At 39.7% G+C, this 17,528-nt stretch overlaps 1 protein-coding gene across 4 annotated transcripts in view; it reads right to left on the reverse strand.

The window, feature by feature from the left end:
* Positions 1–17,528, reverse strand: part of KIF20B (kinesin family member 20B) — a 67,927-nt gene that overhangs the window by 36,348 nt on the left and 14,051 nt on the right. For 3 of the 4 annotated variants that reach the window (XM_008270181.5, XM_089314788.1, XM_089314787.1), the window contains exons 7-17: positions 14,212–14,248; positions 12,509–12,736; positions 10,479–10,590; positions 8,806–8,877; positions 8,573–8,719; positions 7,750–7,912; positions 6,720–7,004; positions 3,079–3,218; positions 2,708–2,846; positions 1,191–1,419; positions 590–630 (exon numbers count right to left, since the gene is read on the reverse strand). In XM_008270181.5, coding sequence (XP_008268403.3) covers positions 590–630; positions 1,191–1,419; positions 2,708–2,846; positions 3,079–3,218; positions 6,720–7,004; positions 7,750–7,912; positions 8,573–8,719; positions 8,806–8,877; positions 10,479–10,590; positions 12,509–12,736; positions 14,212–14,248 — 1,593 coding nt within the window. The remainder of the gene's footprint in view (positions 1–589; positions 631–1,190; positions 1,420–2,707; positions 2,847–3,078; positions 3,219–6,719; positions 7,005–7,749; positions 7,913–8,572; positions 8,720–8,805; positions 8,878–10,478; positions 10,591–12,508; positions 12,737–14,211; positions 14,249–17,528) is intronic. The other variant, XM_008270183.5, reaches the window with a different exon arrangement.

The raw sequence follows: 17,528 nt of genomic DNA on the forward strand, positions 1-17,528 counted from the left end.
ATCAGTGGGCTATAAAAAATAAAAAGCAATAAAGGGGTGTAGAATATGGGCATTTGGACAGTGGCTAAGATGCTGCTTGGGATGCTACATCCCATATTGGAGTAACTGATTTCAAATCCCAGCTCAGCTCCTGATTCTAGCTTACTGCCAATGCATACCCTGAGATGCATTGTTCAAGTAGTTGGATCCCTGTCACCCAGGCAAGACACTGAAAATGAATTCCTGGCTTCTAGCTTCAGCTTGGCCCAGCCCTGGCCACAGCAGAATTTGGAGTGAACAAACAGATGGGACATCTCTCTGTCTGTCTTTGAAATAAATTAATTATAAAAAATAAATAAAAAGTATTTTTTAAGATATCCCTTGGGGCTGGCACTGTGGTGTAGCAGGCAAAGCTGCCACCTGCAATCCATGCATCCCATATGGAAGCTGGCTTCAGTACCAGCTGCTCCACTGCGGATCCAGCTCTCTGCTACAGCCTGGGAAAGCAGTAGAAGATGGCCCAATTATAATTAGTTCTAAAATAAATGTATCTAATCATAATATGTGCTCCTTTGGTCCTTAACAAGACAAAATAAGCTTAAAGTATTACCTTACTAGATTTCTTGAGTCCTTGAACAAATGAATCTGATTCTGAAAAAAGAAAGAATATTGAAAGTAAGTAGTTATCTAAGAAACAGATGACTGAATAACCATGAAACATAAGCTGCTGCAGTAGACACTTATCAAGTACTACATTCAGGAAAAAGGATTTGGATAGCACAGAAAGGCACAGGCTCAACTACAAGAGAGTAATGTTTAAGAAAAATTCCACTTTCAAAACTCAGGATAAAAATGAGTGACATGTTAAACAGTAAAGAACTGGCATAACATCAGAGAAGAAATGGAGTTAGTGCTTTTCTGGTCCACTCCAAAGACAGAAGCACTGGTTCTGTCCCGGTTGCTCCTCTTCCAGTCCAGCTCTCTGCTGTGGCCCAGGAAGGCAGTGGAGGATGGCCCAAATGCTTGGGCCCTGCACCCGCATGGGAGACCAGAAGGAAGTACCTGGCTCCTGGTTTTGGTTGGTGCAGTACGCTGGCCGTGGCAGCCATTTGGGGAGTGAACCAACGGAAGGAAGACCTTTCTCTCTGTCTCTCTCTCTTTCACTGTCTAACTCTGCCTGTCAAAAAAAAAAAAAAAATACATCCACTTACCGTTATCTCTCTTTTTTAACTCTTCTTTGGTTTTGATTAATTCTTCTTTAGTTTTATCTAATTCAGCTTTAATTTGACTTAATTTTAGTTGTAAACAAGCAATAGCTTCCTGGGGATCAGCAAGAGATGCAATGTATAAGTGAGCAATTTCAGCCTGTTTTTTAATATCAGCGACATCATCTTGAAGAGAGTCAATAAGATCTTCAAATCCTACATAATTATGTGCTTCCTAAAAACAGCAAAAACCACATGTCTAACATTAACAGTGGGTTCCTCCCTGACATGTGGTATCACCTGATATAGAATTTTAGCAACAGCCAAAAATTTATAACATCACATTTTTAAAAATAAATTATACAGAAGCATTCCCAATTAGGAAAAAGTTTTATTCTATTACTCATTTTTTATATGGAACCCAAGGATATTTCCTCATAAAAACATGACAAACTGTGAAAGGTCATTACAGAATTATAATAATCTAATTAGGTAATGTTTCAATTATGCTATAAGCTTTGTTAGAATACAATAGCCAAAGAAACAGATCTCCATTTCATAACTCAGTTCAAGTCCCAAGCACAGCCAAGACACAGAACAGTGTTTTGACAGCAAGAATCAAAACATCATTGTCACAGGCCCTGAACTGAGTGATTAAAAAACAAACAACTGCAGCCGCCATTATGGTACAGCAGATAGAACAATCACTTATGACACTGGATTCCAAAACTGTGGGGCCAGGTTTGAGTGCTGGCTGTTTTGCTTCCAATCCAGCTCCCTGCTAATGCACCTGGCAAAGCAGTGGAGGATGGTCCAAATATCTGGGGCACTGCCATCCATGTGGGAGACCCAGATGGAGTTCTAGGGTCCTGGTTTCAGCATGGCCCAGCCATGGCTGCTGCAGGCATTTGGGGAATGAACCGGCAGGTGAGAGATCTCTCTGTTTTCTATCTGCCTTTCAAATAAATAATAAATAAATATTTAAAATTTTAAAAAAATAAGAAATTAATAAAAAAAAAACAACCATAAAAGCCTGAGCAACTTCATTTTCAGAGGAAACAGCAAAAAGGGATGAATTTTCCTTAAGACTAGGGAGTATTATTTGCTCAGTAAGGACAATACTAATTTATATATATTTTTGTTTCAATGAAAACATAAGTAAATGACTCCTCACCTTTATATATATACCTTTAAAATTAACTTAAAAACTGAAGTTTAAGATTATTCTGAGGAAGGCACCCTATAGTCAGAAAGAAGGAATCTGTCTGTCCCATAGTCCATACAATGACTCAAGCAATGCCAAAATTGTATAAATGTAACATAATTATAGATTTTTTCAAGCCCCATAATTATATTTAAACAATTTGCAAGTAGATTCCAAACAAAACAGGCCTAATTACAATAAAGCCACAGTTAGACTGTTTTAATTGTAACCTATATTAATGTTTCTCATCATTAATGTCACATACTACATCCTCATACCAAAATCTCACTGGAATTTTTTAGTATTTGAGTTATCATACCTCAGTTTCAACTTTCATAGCACAAACTCCACTGGTTGGCTCTTCTTGAATGTCACATTTACCAACCAAATCTTTGAAAATAGCCAAACGGCATTCAGCATTTTCTTCTAATATCTCTCGTTCCTGAAGGAGTGTTTCCCTTCATAACACAAATTAATTCCATTTAAAAAAAACAGAAAACAAAAAATTGTTTGTTCTAAACTTCCAAAATTAAGTATAGCACAGATTAAAAGCAAACTTAATGCATAAGGATTACTATTAAATATTCTGAAACTTGTAAAAAGAAATCAGAATCCAGAAATGAAACTAAAAAAATTTAAAAAGTAAATTAAAGACTCAATTTTTATCAGGTCATGAAATAAACAACTTACTTAAAGTCAGCTTCCCTTTGAGCCCAATACTGAGTAAACTCCTGTGTAACTTCTTCTCGAATTTTAAATTCCAATGTTAACTTTTCTTTTTTTTCATTTATCAGTTTTTTTTTCAGGTCTTCTATTAAATCCAATAGTTTCTAAAACACATAAATATTAAAATTCTTATATAATAAATATATCCCAAAGTATGGACAACTATTCCAAAAATAACTCTTTTCATTTAATTAATAACTACGTTTGGGGCAAGCGCTGTGGAATAGCAGGTTAATGCTCTGGCCTGAAGCACCGGCAACCCATATGGGCGACAGTTCTAATCAGGGCTGCTCCTCTTCCAATCCAGCTCTCTGATATGGCCTGGGAAACCAGTAGAAGATGGCCCAAGTCCTTGGGCCCCTGAACCCACATGGGAGACCCGAAAGAAGCTCCTGGTTCCTGGCTTCGGATCGGCACAGCTCCGGCTGTCACGGCCAGTTGGGGAGTGAACCATCAGATGGAAGATCTCTCCCTCTCTGCCTCTCCTCTCTCTCTAACTCTTTCAAATAAATAAATAAATCTTAAAAAAAAATATTACATACGATTTTTTTTTTTTTTTTTTTGACAGGCAGAGTGGACAGTGAGAGAGAGAGACAGAGAGAGAAAGGTCTTCCTTTGCCGTTGGTTCACCCTCCAATGGCCGCCGCTGCAGCCGGCGCACCACGCTGATCCTGGCAGGAGCCAGGAGCCAGGTGCTTTTCCTGGTCTCCCATGGGGTGCAGGGCCCAAGCACCTGGGCCATCCTCCACTGCACTCCCTGGCCATAGCAGAGAGCTGGCCTGGAAGAGGGGCAACCGGGACAGAATCCGGCGCCCCAACCGGGACTAGAACCCGGTGTGCCGGCGCCGCAAGGTGGAGGATTAGCCTATTGAGCCACGGCGCCGGCTACATACGATTTTAATATAGTCTTACTAAAAGTATGCATTTACAAAGATTCATTAATTTGTAGATCTTTCCACATTGCAGAAATATTTACAGAAAAGAAATACAGTAACTCCTATGTTTCAATCTCTCGTTGAACTGAAAAATAAAGTAAATTTGATCATATGTTATCCACCAAGAATTACTGTGGAGAGTTCCATACTTGATTCTACTTAAACCTGACAACCTGCTGTGAATTTGGTGTCAACACATTTCATGGGTGGGGATGGCATCTACTTTTTAAAGATGTCTGTCGCTCCCCGTCTTCGTGGAGGAACAACACAGGACCCTGCGCTGTTCTTTCGTCTGCCCGGCCTTCCCCAGGTTTGCTGCTGGTTCTTCCCGGGTTGGCTACTGTCCCTTCCACCTCTGTGGAAGGGCGGTTCCCCCTGCCACATTCCCCACTTCCGTGGGGGAGCGGCACACCGCCAGCCGGCTCTCTCAGGGGCTGCACAGGTGTTCCTTCAGATAGATGTTCCCCTTAGATGTTCCTGGTGCATGTTGTCTCTCTCCTCCTTTATAGTCCTCTTCCACCAATCCCAACTCTACTACCCACAAGCTGAGTACGCTGCTCTCCTCCAATCAGGAGTAAGTCCTACAGTTTATTGGTTGAACTGGAGGCAGCTGTGTAGAAGCTGTTTCTCCCTTCTCAGCGCCATATTGTGGGAGAGCAGATGCATAGAATAAGTCTTAATTCCAGTAACTTAGTCTAGTCCGAGTTGCTCCCCACAATGTCAATGCCAGATTAGAAATCATTATAGAAACATGACACTCAAAAGCAATGTTTGGCCGGCACCATGGCTCATTTGGTTAATCCTCCGCCCGTGGCGCCGGCATTCCATATGGGCGCCGGGTTCTAGTCCCGGTTGTTCTTCTTCCAGTCCAGCTCTCTGCTGTGGCCCGAGAAGGCAGTGGAGGATGGCCCAAGTGCTTGGGCACCTGCACCCGCATAGGAGACCAGGAAGGGGCACCTGGCTCCTGGCTTTGGATCGGCATAGTCCCAGCCATAGCAGCCATTTGGGAGGTGAACCAACGGAGGGAAGACCTTTCTTTCTGTATCTCTAACTCTGTCAAATAAAAACAACAACAACAACAAAATGTTTTCTGCAGATAAAAAGTAGCTATTCAGGACAAACTGAGACCACAGGAGAAATCTCAGTATGGCTAGTATAACGGATAACATTATTATAACAATATTAAATTTCTTTTTTTTTTATTTTTTTATTATTTTTTGACAGGCAGAGTGGACAGTGAGAGAGAGAGACAGAGAGAAAGGTCTTCCTTTGCCGTTGGTTCACCCTCCAATGGCCGCCGCGGCCGGCGCGCTGCGGCCGGCGCACCGCGGCCGGCGCACCGCGCTGATCCAATGGCAGGAGCCAGGAGCCAGGTGCTTTTCCTGGTCTCCCATGGGGTGCAGGGCCCAAGCACTTGGGCCATCCTCCACTGCACTCCCTGGCCACAGCAGAGAGCTGGCCTGGAAGAGGGGCAACCGGGACAGAATCCGGCGCCCCGACCGGGACTAGAACCCGGTGTGCCGGCGCCGCTAGGCGGAGGATTAGCTCAGTGAGCCGCGGCGCCGGCCACAATATTAAATTTCTTTGGTATCAGAATACTCTTTGAGATCATGAAGGAACTTTCCAATCCTAGGTAACAAATGCAAAATACTTAAAGTGTAATTATGGGGGCTGGCACTATGGCCTAGAGGGTTAAGCGGCTGCCTGTAGCGTCAGCATCTCATATGGGTGCTAGTTCATCCCAGCTGCTCCACTGCCAATCCAGCTCCCTGCAAATGTGCCTGGAAAAGCAGCAGAAGAAGGTTCAAGTGCTTGGGTCCCTACCACGTGGGAGACCTGGAAGAAACTCATAGCTCTTTAAGTCTGGCTCAGCTGGCAGTTAAGACCACTTAGGGAGTGAACCTGTGGTTGGAAGATCTCTCTCTCTCTTCCTTTTCTCTGTAACTCTGCCTTTCAAATAAAAAAATTTTTAATTAAAAAAGGTTTAATAAAAAGTGTAATTATGTATGAATTTTGTTTTCAAATGCTACAGGCAAAAAGAATGAGTATTCATATTCATAAAATGGCAATAATTGGTGATCCTTATGAAATGTAAATGAGGGGCCAGCGCTGTGGCACAGTGGGTTAATGCCCTGGCCTGAAGTGCCAGCATCCCATGTGGGTGCTGGTTCAAGTCCCGGCTGCTCACTTCCTGTCCAGCTCTCTGCTGTGGCCTGGGAAAGCAGCAGAAGATGGCCCACGTCCTTGGGCTTCTGCACCTGTGTGGGAGACCCACAGGAAGCTCCTGGCTTCAGATCGGCACAGCTCCGGCCGTTGCAGCCAATTGGGGAGTGAATCAGCGGATAGAAGACCTCTCTCTCTCTCTCTGTGCCTCTCCTCTTTCTGTGTAACTCTGACTTTCAAGTAAAATAAATAAATCTTAAAAAAAAAGGTAAATGCATGTTCATTATGCTAGTCTTTTTATAAGTGAGATTTTTCAAAATATAAAGTTGAAATGCAAAAAATGTCAATGTATTTTTGAAAAACTGGAAGAGAGGAAGCTTTAAAAATTTTTAACCCTCTGTATACCAATAAAAATGTACAACTGAATTATTTTTAGTTATTAAAAAATGAGTTGCTAGCTAACTTCAAAATAATAAGCCAAGCATAGAAATATGAATTAATACATACTCTGTTCTCCTTGTGGTTAAATAAAGTCTTAGCTTCCTCAGTTTTATCCATATCTTCATCAATAAATTCAGTTTCTGTATTTTGGTTTTCTTCAGCTTCTTCTAGATCCTGAACTAAATCTTCATCTTCTATCAGATCTTCTAGATTATTTTCCCATGAAATGGTGGCTCTTTTTACATTTAATATTTTATTATCTGAATTACTGTCCAGTGATATTTCTTGAGAAGATTTGGCAGTTCCACAAAATTTCTCTTGAGAGGAATTTAAAGTATCAGGAACATAAACCTGTTAAAATATCCAATGTAACTTTTACAACAAAAAAGGCAGGAACTATCCACTAAAACTTAATTTTATGAATTCAGTCAAGTGACAATTTGAGTCTTAAAAGAAAAATCAAGTAAACAAACATATAAATCAAACTGGTACCTTAAAAGAACATTCTGCTAAGAAAAAAACTACTTCTACATCTAAATTACAGCTAAGTCTATAATCTTAGGTTTAGTTGTTAGTTTTATGAGTCAGGTTAATAGCAGAGCAGATAATTCTATCCAAAAAAATTTCTTAAATTGTAACATTTACTATCAATAGTTATTCTTAATGGCCAACTTAATCTGGGTGGGGTAACCTTTAAACTTTTAATTTTTTCCCATGTCATCCTACTTGGTCAAATATTTACAAATTTAAATTTTAATTTTCCTGGGCTTACAATAATAAGTGCAAAACATTATTTCTTTCGGCCGGCGCTGCAGCTTACTAGGCTAATCCTCCGCCTACAGTGCCGGTACTCTGAAGTACCCGCCTCCTGGTTTCGGATCGGCGCAGCGCATCGGCCGTGGCAGCCATGTGGGGAGTGAAACAATGGAAGGAAGACCTTTCTCTCTCTCTCTCTCTCCCTCTCACTGTCTAACTCAGCCTGTCAAAAATAAATAAATAAAAATAAATAAATAAAAAAACATTATTTCTTTCAAGAAAAACCATTAATATACTAATAATCAGTCTTAAAATTCTGCAAAAGTTTGAATATATTTACTTTTTGTGCAATGGCTGAGAACTTCAACACATTGAGTGTTTCATCATAGGCAAAACAACACTGGCTGATGTTGACAATCATACATATTTTCCCTTTACCGTTAAAAAAACTTTGAAAATAGTGGGTCAGTTTACTTTCCCGGAAAGGCACATGTTGTTGAAACCTATGAAAAAAATTTCGAAAACATTAAGTTAAAACAAGTCTCACCAGGTCAACATGCTGGTAACTTTTACCAATAAATAATTTAAGTCTACTTAATATAGACTTAAAACTCTAAGTTAATGACTAGTTCCAACTGTAATAGTCACTCCCTACTTGTTTTCTTTGAGTAGTACTACCCTAACATTAGTAATAACCCACTAGGCAAAATATAATGAAAATCCTATTTAACAGAGTTGTGTTCCATAGTATGCAGCCATTACATAACAGATGCCATGAAACATCTTAACTAGAAATGATGAATTCTGATTTATCAATTCTCAGCTTAACGAGCTAATTAATGCAAAAATCTGTCATATCTAGGAGAACATACACAATGCATTAGTAAGAATAAAGTGGTAAACAATCGTGAGAAGTTCATCATCTAAATTGTCTGCTGGTACATTTTTGCTATACAAACACTGAGGTTACCTGATGGGTTACTGATATCAATGGATTTTTTTTTTTTATTTCTGTCATTTAATACAAGATCTCTAAGCACTTAAATTATAATACAGTCATTACATAAGAAACAAGTTGACAAACAAAACTATTTTCTAAAAGTAGCAAAGTTGAAAGTTTAAATATTGTAATATGTATGTTAACAGCTTTCAGCAACACCTACTTCGATTTTTCACTGTTCTTCAAAACATTAATACACTTTCCCAGAGTCAATAAGGAAGTATTGATGTTCCCGGTCTCCCTTAATCTTTCACCTTCATTCTGTGTCTTCACACTGCGTTCTGAACCAGCAAGATCGCATAAAGACAATCTGAATCAACCAAAACACCAAAAGTTACTTTAAAAGTTCTTCTAAACAATTCAAATTAATTACAATTTAATGAATTATGAACTTACTCACTGACTCCAATTACTCGAGACATTTCAGAATCTTCAATGTGTAATATTCGAATAGTGAATATGCTGTGACTAAAAGAAACACAAAAATCAAATGTTACCTTTCTATTTTTAAGTTCTGCATTCTAAATTGGAGAAATTAGCATCTAAATCAACCTCTATACCCTAATACCAGCTTTCATCCATCATTCCACTTTCCGAAAAGCTGACAAATATTTCAACCAAACTCTCACCTAAATACTGTCTAAAACCTTACCATCTGCCTATCTTTAATTCCCTCAAATCTCTCTTGACATCCCAACCAATGTTGATGGAATCACTTATTAAAAAGTCTTAATTATATAAAAAGATCTTATTATTAGTTAAAATGGTATTGGATACAGAAAATATTCTTTGAATAGATACCTAAAGCAAAAATACACCTGACCTTTATATTTCTATAGTCTTCACTGGATCATAAATTATATCAGGACTCTTTTCTCCCTTAACAGAAACCCTATTATTAAAAAAAAAGAAAGAAAGAAAAGAAAAGAAAATTCACTGCTTAAATTTATTACCTTTGTATCCTGTCTCCCAGTCTTTCACATCAGAAACATTCTTTTAGAGGGCCAGCATCATGGTGCAGCAGTTTAAGCAGCTGCCTGCTAACAAAGTGCTGTTTTAAGTTCCAGCTGCCCTACTTGCGATCTAGCTTCCTGCAAACGCACCTAGGAAGACAACAAATGGCCCAAACACTTGGGCCCCGGCAACCCACATTGGAGACCCAAACAGAGCTCCCGGTTACTGGCTTCAGCCTGGCCCAGACCTGGCTTTTGCAGCTGTCTGGCAAGTGAACCAATGGATGGAAGATCTAAATCTCTCTCTCTCTCTCAACAAGCACATGGAAAATCGCTCTCTTTCTCTCTCTTTATGTTGTTCCCCATCACTCTTTCAAATAAATAAATTCTTCTTAAAAAATACTTTTTTAACTCCTTGAGATGACAAAAAAACTCAGTATGCATATAGTATTTAAAAGGTAAATAGGAAAAACAGAGAAAAGGCCACCATTACAGACAACTCTGAAAATACTGAGCTGAGATACTGACATAAAGACTAGATATACCTCAGGCCGGCGCCGCGGCTCACTAGGCTAATCCTCCGCCTTGCGGCGCCGGCACACCGGGTTCTAGTCCCGGTCGGGGTGCCGGATTCTGTCCCGGTTGCCTCTCTTCCAGGCCAGCTCTCTGCTGTGGCCAGGGAGGGCAGTGGAGGATGGCCCAAGTGCTTGGGCCCCGCACCCCATGGGAGACCAGGAGAAGCACCTGGCTCCTGCCTTCGGATCAGCACGGTGCGCCGGCCGCGCCGGCCATTGGAGGGTGAACCAACGGCAAAGGAAGACCTTTCTCTCTGTCTCTCTCTCTGTCCACTCTGCCTGTCAAAAAAAAAAAAAAAAAAAAAGACTAGATATACCTCAGACCTTTTGCAAACTAGTGAAGCTAATATTAGGACAAGAAAAAGCATTCATAATATTGTATGCTATTGCTCTTCAGTTTACAAAATGTTTTTATGCCCATGAATTCATTTAATGTATCACAAAAACCTACCACATCCTGTAAATTAAAATTAGTGATATTTAAACTAGTTCAGGGTGCCACGGATGCCTTCAGGCTTACTCCACTGAGTCTACAACTCACCTTCTACTAGAAGCATTATTCAGTTTTGTGAAGGCAACACTCTGGTGCTTTATTCCTAGTTTTAAAAGTCTGTATGCTTCTTTGGAATCAGATACTTGAATCCACTGTAGATCTTTAAAAACAAAAGGGAAACCAATCAATATAGTAAAACACAGAATTTTTTCTATAATGTAATCTCTCTGAAAGTCTTTTCTCAATTACATGCACTGAAACTTTCTTCCAATAACACATCTGAGGTGGATTCAATTGTTATCTTATATTCCACAAGAAAAGAGGTATGTCTACAAGAGGAGATTATGGAGCCAGTGCTGTGGTGCAGTGGGTTAAGCTGCTGCCTGCAGTGCTAGCATCCCATATGGGAGCTCATTCAAGTCCCAGCCATTCCACTTCCAATCCTGCTCCCTGCTAATGTGCCAGGGAAAGCACCAGAAGATGGCCCAAATCCTGGGGCTCCTGGGCCCATGTGGGAGACCTAGATGAAGCTCCTGGCCCCTGGCTTTTGTTTGGCCCCGCCCTGGCCATTGTGGCCATTTGGGGAGTGAACCAGTGGATGGAAGATCTCTCTCTCCCTCTCTCTCTTTGTAACTCTTTCAAATAAATAAGTATTTTTTTAAAAAGATTATAATGATGTTACAGTATTTAAGTTACACACAAATAGTAAATGTTCTTCAAAGAATGCCAAAGAGAGAACTAAAATCAAGTATAATTCCTTATAATTAAACACTCAAAAAACAAAAAAAAAGACAAAAGATAGTATAGATTAAATCCATAAAATTAACCATGCAGTAGCATTGTTGTGCAGCAGATTAAGCCATGACTTGCGATGCCAATGGCCCATATAACAGGCCTGGGTTCAGCCCCAGCTGTCCTAATTCCAATCTAGTTCACTGCTAATGCACACAGGAAAGAAGCAGAGGATGGCTTAAACGCTTAAGCCCCTGCCACCTAAATGGGAGATCCAGTTGGAGTTCCAGGCTCCTGGCTTCAGCCTGGACCAGCCCCAGACATTGTGGCCATTTGAGGAGTCAACCAGCAGATGCCAGATCTCTCTCTCTCCCTCTCTCTCACTCTGCCTGTCAAACCAAAGAAAGAATTTCACAAGAAAACAAAAAAATCACCATCAGGAGCTGGCACTGCAGCATGGAGAGTTAAGCCACTGACTGCCTGCAATGCCGGCATCCCATACGGACAACAGTTTATGTCCCAGCTACTCCACTTCTGATCCAGCTCCCTGCTAATACACCTGGGAAAGCATTGTATAACTGGCCCAAGTGTTTGGACCTCCGGATCCATGCAGGAGACTGTGATGAAGTTACTGGCTACTGGCTCCCGGATCCAGCCTGCCCCAATCCCACCCATTGCAGCCAGCTGGGGAGTGAAACAGCAGATAGATTCTCTTTGTTTCCTTCTCTCTGTAACTCCCCCTTTCAAATAAATAAATAAATCTTAGGGAAAAAAAAAAGCCACCAGACAGAATACAATCATTAGTGATGATGAAACAAATGTCATAACTAGCATTTTGTATACATGAATAATCAAAATACTGGAAAATCACAGCACATTCTTGATAGTAAGTTTATAAATGAAAAGCTTTGAGTTGTACCTGTATATGCATACATATTGCACAAACACAAACACATATACTGGGCCATGATGTAATTAATACATATTTCTAACTAAGAGAAATGGTTTCCAAAGGCTGGAAAAACACCATTATGGGAGAACAGTAACATTTCACAGTTCAAAATTTGGACATTATTACAAAATAACAGAAAAATGTGACTATCCACATCTAACTTTTTCCATCACTAAGAACCCAAAGGATGATACTCAAGTAAACACAATACTAAACTAAATCCTTTTATGTTCATTTATTAAACATACCAAAACACTTTCCAAAGCAAATGCTTCTCTTATTCTCTTGACATTAATAGTGAGTATAAAAATTTTCTATTTCCTGTTTACTTTCCTATAAACATCACAAAGTCTAAAAGGTAACTCTGAAGCAATAAAACTATACATTATTATACCTTTTATAAAGGAATAGCCCTTTACATCTTGGGAAAGGCGCAACATCTTTCTCTTTTGGAACTTAGATGATACAGGAACAAACAAGTCATAAATACATTCGTTGTAAATCTCAAAGAAAGAAACCCATACAGAAAATTTTATATTATTATCCATATTCAAGCTAGACTGTTCACAATCTTTCAGGGATTCTTCAAGCTCTGGAATATTCAAAGAGTTGGTGAAACTTCCTACCAAAAAAAAAAGAAGAAAGGATAATCAAAATTCACAACTGATTGAAAATTAGACAAAAGTACAGATAAAGGCATCTGGACTTGTAAAACCAAATATCTTTAATCCTATGATCATCTATATTAAACAATTTTTTAACCAAAGCAAGGTGTATATAGTATATGGATTAACCAAAGCTTGGCTTTTTCTTATCCTTCCTTTCTTTTTTGAAAATATGCTAATAAACCAAACAGAAATTAAATGTAACGGCAAAGAAAAACAAGCGTGCATGCCTCTTGAATTCAATTATTGAAATTATAGCCAGTGGAAGGGATATTTGTAAAACTTAATCCAAATGTGTGACATTTCCAGATATTACCTAAGTATTAAAGATATTAAATTTCAATTAATAGGTTCTAAGCTCTAGCTAATAGGAGTAATACATTCTTTTGTTCTATGATACAATAGGGTGAGTACATACAATGTTAATATACTATATATTTCTCTACCAAAAAAAAAACAAAAACAGAAAATAGGATTTTGGATGTTTTTCCCATAAAGAAATGTTAAATACTTGATTTCATAGATTGACCCTGATTGTAAGTTATACAACACATACACATATCAAAACATCAACTAGTACCCAAGAAATATGCATAATTTTTGTTAAAAAAAATTTTAACATCATAAAAATTAAATCACTCCTTGTGGCTTTTTAAATTAAATTTCAAAATTAAAACTTATTTTAAAAGAATTAAGAATTACAATTTCTCATTAAAATTTTTTTAAAGATTTGTTTATTTATTTGCAAGGTAGAGTTAGAGAGAGAGAAAAAAGAAGAGGGAAAGACAAAGACAGAGGTCTTCCATCCACTGGTTCACTCCCCAAATGGCCACAAATGCCAGGGCTGGGTTAGCCCGAAGCCCAGAGTCAGGAGCTTCTTCCAGGTCTCCCACATGAGTGCAGGGTCCCAAAAACTTGGGCCATCTTCTGCTACTTTCCCAGGTGCATGAGCAGAGAGCTGGATCAGAAATGGGGCAGCTGGGACTCAAACCAGTGCAAATGCCGGTGATACAGATAGCAGCTTTACCCACTACAGCACAAGACCAGCCATAATTAAAATTTTTTAAATGAAAAGCTGGGGAAGGTGTTTGGCCTAGCAGTTAAGCACTGGTTGATATATCCATGCCCTATAGCAGAGACTGGGTTCAATTTCTAGCTCTAGCTCTTAATGTTGACTTCTTATTAATGCGGAGCCTGGAAAGCAGCAGTGAGGTCTAAAGTGGTGTGGTCTGTGCACCGTGTGGAAAATCTGAATTGAATTCCTGGTTCTTGGCCTGGCCTAGCCACAAGTTGCTGCAAGCATCTGAGGAGTAAAGTAGCAGATGGAAGGAAACTCTCCTCTCTCTGTCAATCTCTCAGAAAATAAACACTAAAAGCTTTTCAAATGTATTTCAGATGATCAACAAATAAAAGGTGAGAAAGGAAACCTTACCATAAAGAGTATCACAACTGTCATTATGCATAACAACCTAAAAGAGAAAGTTTTATAAAGTTAAAAACATGTTTAGTTAGTAACCAAGGTATTAATTATCTACCCAAATGAGTCATCAACCAAATTAAAATCCATCATCCACATTGACCTTTGCTTATTAAACTGTTCTTAGTTTAATATAATCTTGTGAGTGGAAATCTGGGAAACTACAGGATATTAAAAAGAAAAACATCATAGGCAATCCCTGGCCAGTTAGAAGTAATTACAGTTAATATCTCAATATATTCTCCTTCTAGTCCCTTCAGCACAGTGTATGCTTCTTTTCACTACAAATTAAAACCTATAAACATTTGATGTCTATGTAACTGAATAGATGAAAATTAATTATTCCATTATTAATTGTAGGGAAAAATTACTTAATTAATTATTATTGCCAAGTTTTGCCAGAAAAAAATACTAGGATAAACATTTTAAATATTTCCTTCTATATTCTAATTATTTCCTCAAAATAGATAACTGAAACTGAATTAGGGGATGAAAAGATGAAAAACTTTACTTTTCACCCTTACCATAGTAGTACCAAAATGCTTTCTAGAAATATTTTACAATATATAAAGGAGAATGTCATTTTTTTAACATTACTGAAAATTCAAAGACAAAATAATATTTTACTGGATAACTAGAGAAAATTTTCTTCCTTACTAATGATGCTCATTTCCTCTGAATTACCTATGCAATTATCCATCAACTTTTTGTTTTTTTAATTTGACAGGTAGAGTTATAGACAGTGAGAGAGAGAGAGACAGAGAGAAAGATCTTCATTCCATTGGTTCACTCCCCAAATGGCTGCTACGGCCAGCGCTGCGCCAATCTGAAGCCAGGAGCCAGGTGCTTCCTCCTGGTCTCCCATGCAGGTGCAGGGCCCAAGCACTTGGGCCATCCTCCACTACCCTCCCAGGCCACAGCAGAGAGCTGGACTGGAAAAGGAGAACCTAGCGCCCATATGGGATGCCAGCGCCGCAGGCGGAAGATTAACCAAGTGAACCACGGCACCAGCCCCCTATCCATCAACTTTTATAATTTTTGTTAAGACATTTACTATTTTAACTTTCACAGACCATAGTCATAGACTCTGAAATTTGATCTCCACTGAATGAAACACTTTTTCTTATTTTCATTAAACCTTGATTTCCAAATTTCTTTAAAATTAAAGAAAATCCCCACTAATATTTTGAAAATACTTATAAAAACTGCTAATACTTTTTAACTATCTTGAATAAGATAAATGTCGGAAATATAATTCAAAACTCAAGACATATGGAGAAAAAAACAGACAAAAAAATTATAAAAGTCTTACCTTATATAAAATACAACCTCCTCATAGCATATTATCTAATTGTTCTTCTATAATTTATTGTCAGTCTCTGCTATTGTCTGAATGTATGTCCCACAAAAATCACTGAAATTTAATTTCCCAAATAGTGAATTAAAAGGTAGGATCAGGGTGGACATTTAAGAAATGATTAGGAGGCCGGCGCCACGGTTCACTAGGCTAATCCTCTGCCTTGCGGCGCCGGCACACCGGGTTCTAGTCCCGGTCAGGGCGCCGGATACTGTCCCGGTTGCCCCTCTTCCAAGCGAGCTCTCTGCTATGGCCAGGGAGTGCAGTGGAGGATGGCCCAAGTGCTTGGGCCCTACACCCCATGGGAGACCAGGATAAGTACCTGGCTCCTGCCATCGGATCAGCGCGCCGGCCGCGGCAGCCAATGGAGGGTGAACCAACGGCAAAGGAAGACCTTTCTCTCTGTCTCTCTCTCTCTCACTGTCCACTCCGCCTGTCAAAAAAAATTTAAAAAAAAAAAAAAAAGAAAGGAAGAAAGAAAGAAATGATTAGGAGGCCAGGGGCCAGCACTGTGGTACAGCAGGTTAAGCCCCCACCTCCAAGTCTAGCATCCCATATGGGCGCCAGTTTGAGACCTAACTGTTCCTCTTCCTATCCAGTTCCCTGCTCATATGCCTGGGAAGGCAGCAGAAGATGATCCAGTGCTTGGGCTCCTGGTTTCAGCATGGCCCAGGCCCAGCCATTGTTGCAATTTGAGGAGTGAGCCAGTGGATGGACGTTCTCTCTCTGTCTCTCCTCCTCTCTCTGTAACTATGATTTTCCAATTAAAAAAAAAAAAAAAAAACTTTACAGAAAGAAAGAAATGATTAGGGAACAGCGCTGGGGAGAGGGGGCCTGACTACCAGCATCCTATATGGGCACCAGTCTAGTGCAACCTGGGAAAATGGGAAAGCAGCAGCAGATGACCCAAGTACTTAAGACCCTGCACCCATGTGGGAGACCCAGAGGAAACTCCTGGTTCCTGGCTTCAGATTTGAGAATCTAAACAGAGAATGCAAGATCTCCCTGTATCTCTCTGTTACTCTGCCTTTTGAAGAGAAAAATCTTTTTTTTGGGGGGGGGGGGCAGGAATAAACAAAAGAAATGACTAGGTCATACGCATTCTGCTCTCCCGAGTAGGTAAATCTACTCATAGCAGATTAGTACATTAATGGGCTCCCTGGAGTGGGTCTGTTATAAAGCCAGTTAAGCTCCATTTCTCACAGTGTTCCCCTCTCATCATATGATGCCCTGCACTGCCTTGGGACTCTCCAGTAAATTCCCACTAGTAGGAAGGCCCCACCAGAGGCAGCCCCTTGACCATGGAGGCCCTCCTGGAATCTAGAACTGCAAGTTGAAAATAAACCCATACTCTTTATAAATTACTCAATCTGTGGAATTCATTTAGCAACAGAAAATGGACTAAGCCATTCTCCAAGAGGGTACTATCATTTTTCCTCAACTTAAAACACTGTCTAGACCATAATAGATGCCATAATAAAAAGTTACTGAATAAATGAATATTGAAAAACCAATGCCTTTCTCCTTGTCTCTCAGTCTGCAACTCTGCCTCTTGAATAAATACAATCTTTAAGGTAAAAAAAAAAATGGGGGCCAAGGGAAGGAAAAAATAATATGGAAAATGTGATTTATTTGAAAGGCAGAGTGACAGAGAGAGAGGGAAAGACAAAGAGATCTTCAATCCACTGGTTCACTCTCTAAATGGTCACAACAGCCAGGGCCAGGCCATCCGGTTCTACCACATGTGTGGCAGGGCCCCAAGTATTTGGCTATCTGCTGCTTTCCTAGACCCATGAGCAAGGAGCTGGACTGGAAATGGAGCAGCCAGGACTTGAACCTGCATTCAGATATGAGAATGGCAGCATCACAAAAGGCAGCTTAACCTGCTGGCCTGCAAACACCAGCCCCCCCCCCC

Source organism: Oryctolagus cuniculus, chromosome 15 (genome assembly GCF_051225735.1).
Source record: "Oryctolagus cuniculus isolate XC-2025 breed Fujian yellow rabbit chromosome 15, ASM5122573v1, whole genome shotgun sequence".
NCBI lineage: Eukaryota > Metazoa > Chordata > Mammalia > Lagomorpha > Leporidae > Oryctolagus > Oryctolagus cuniculus.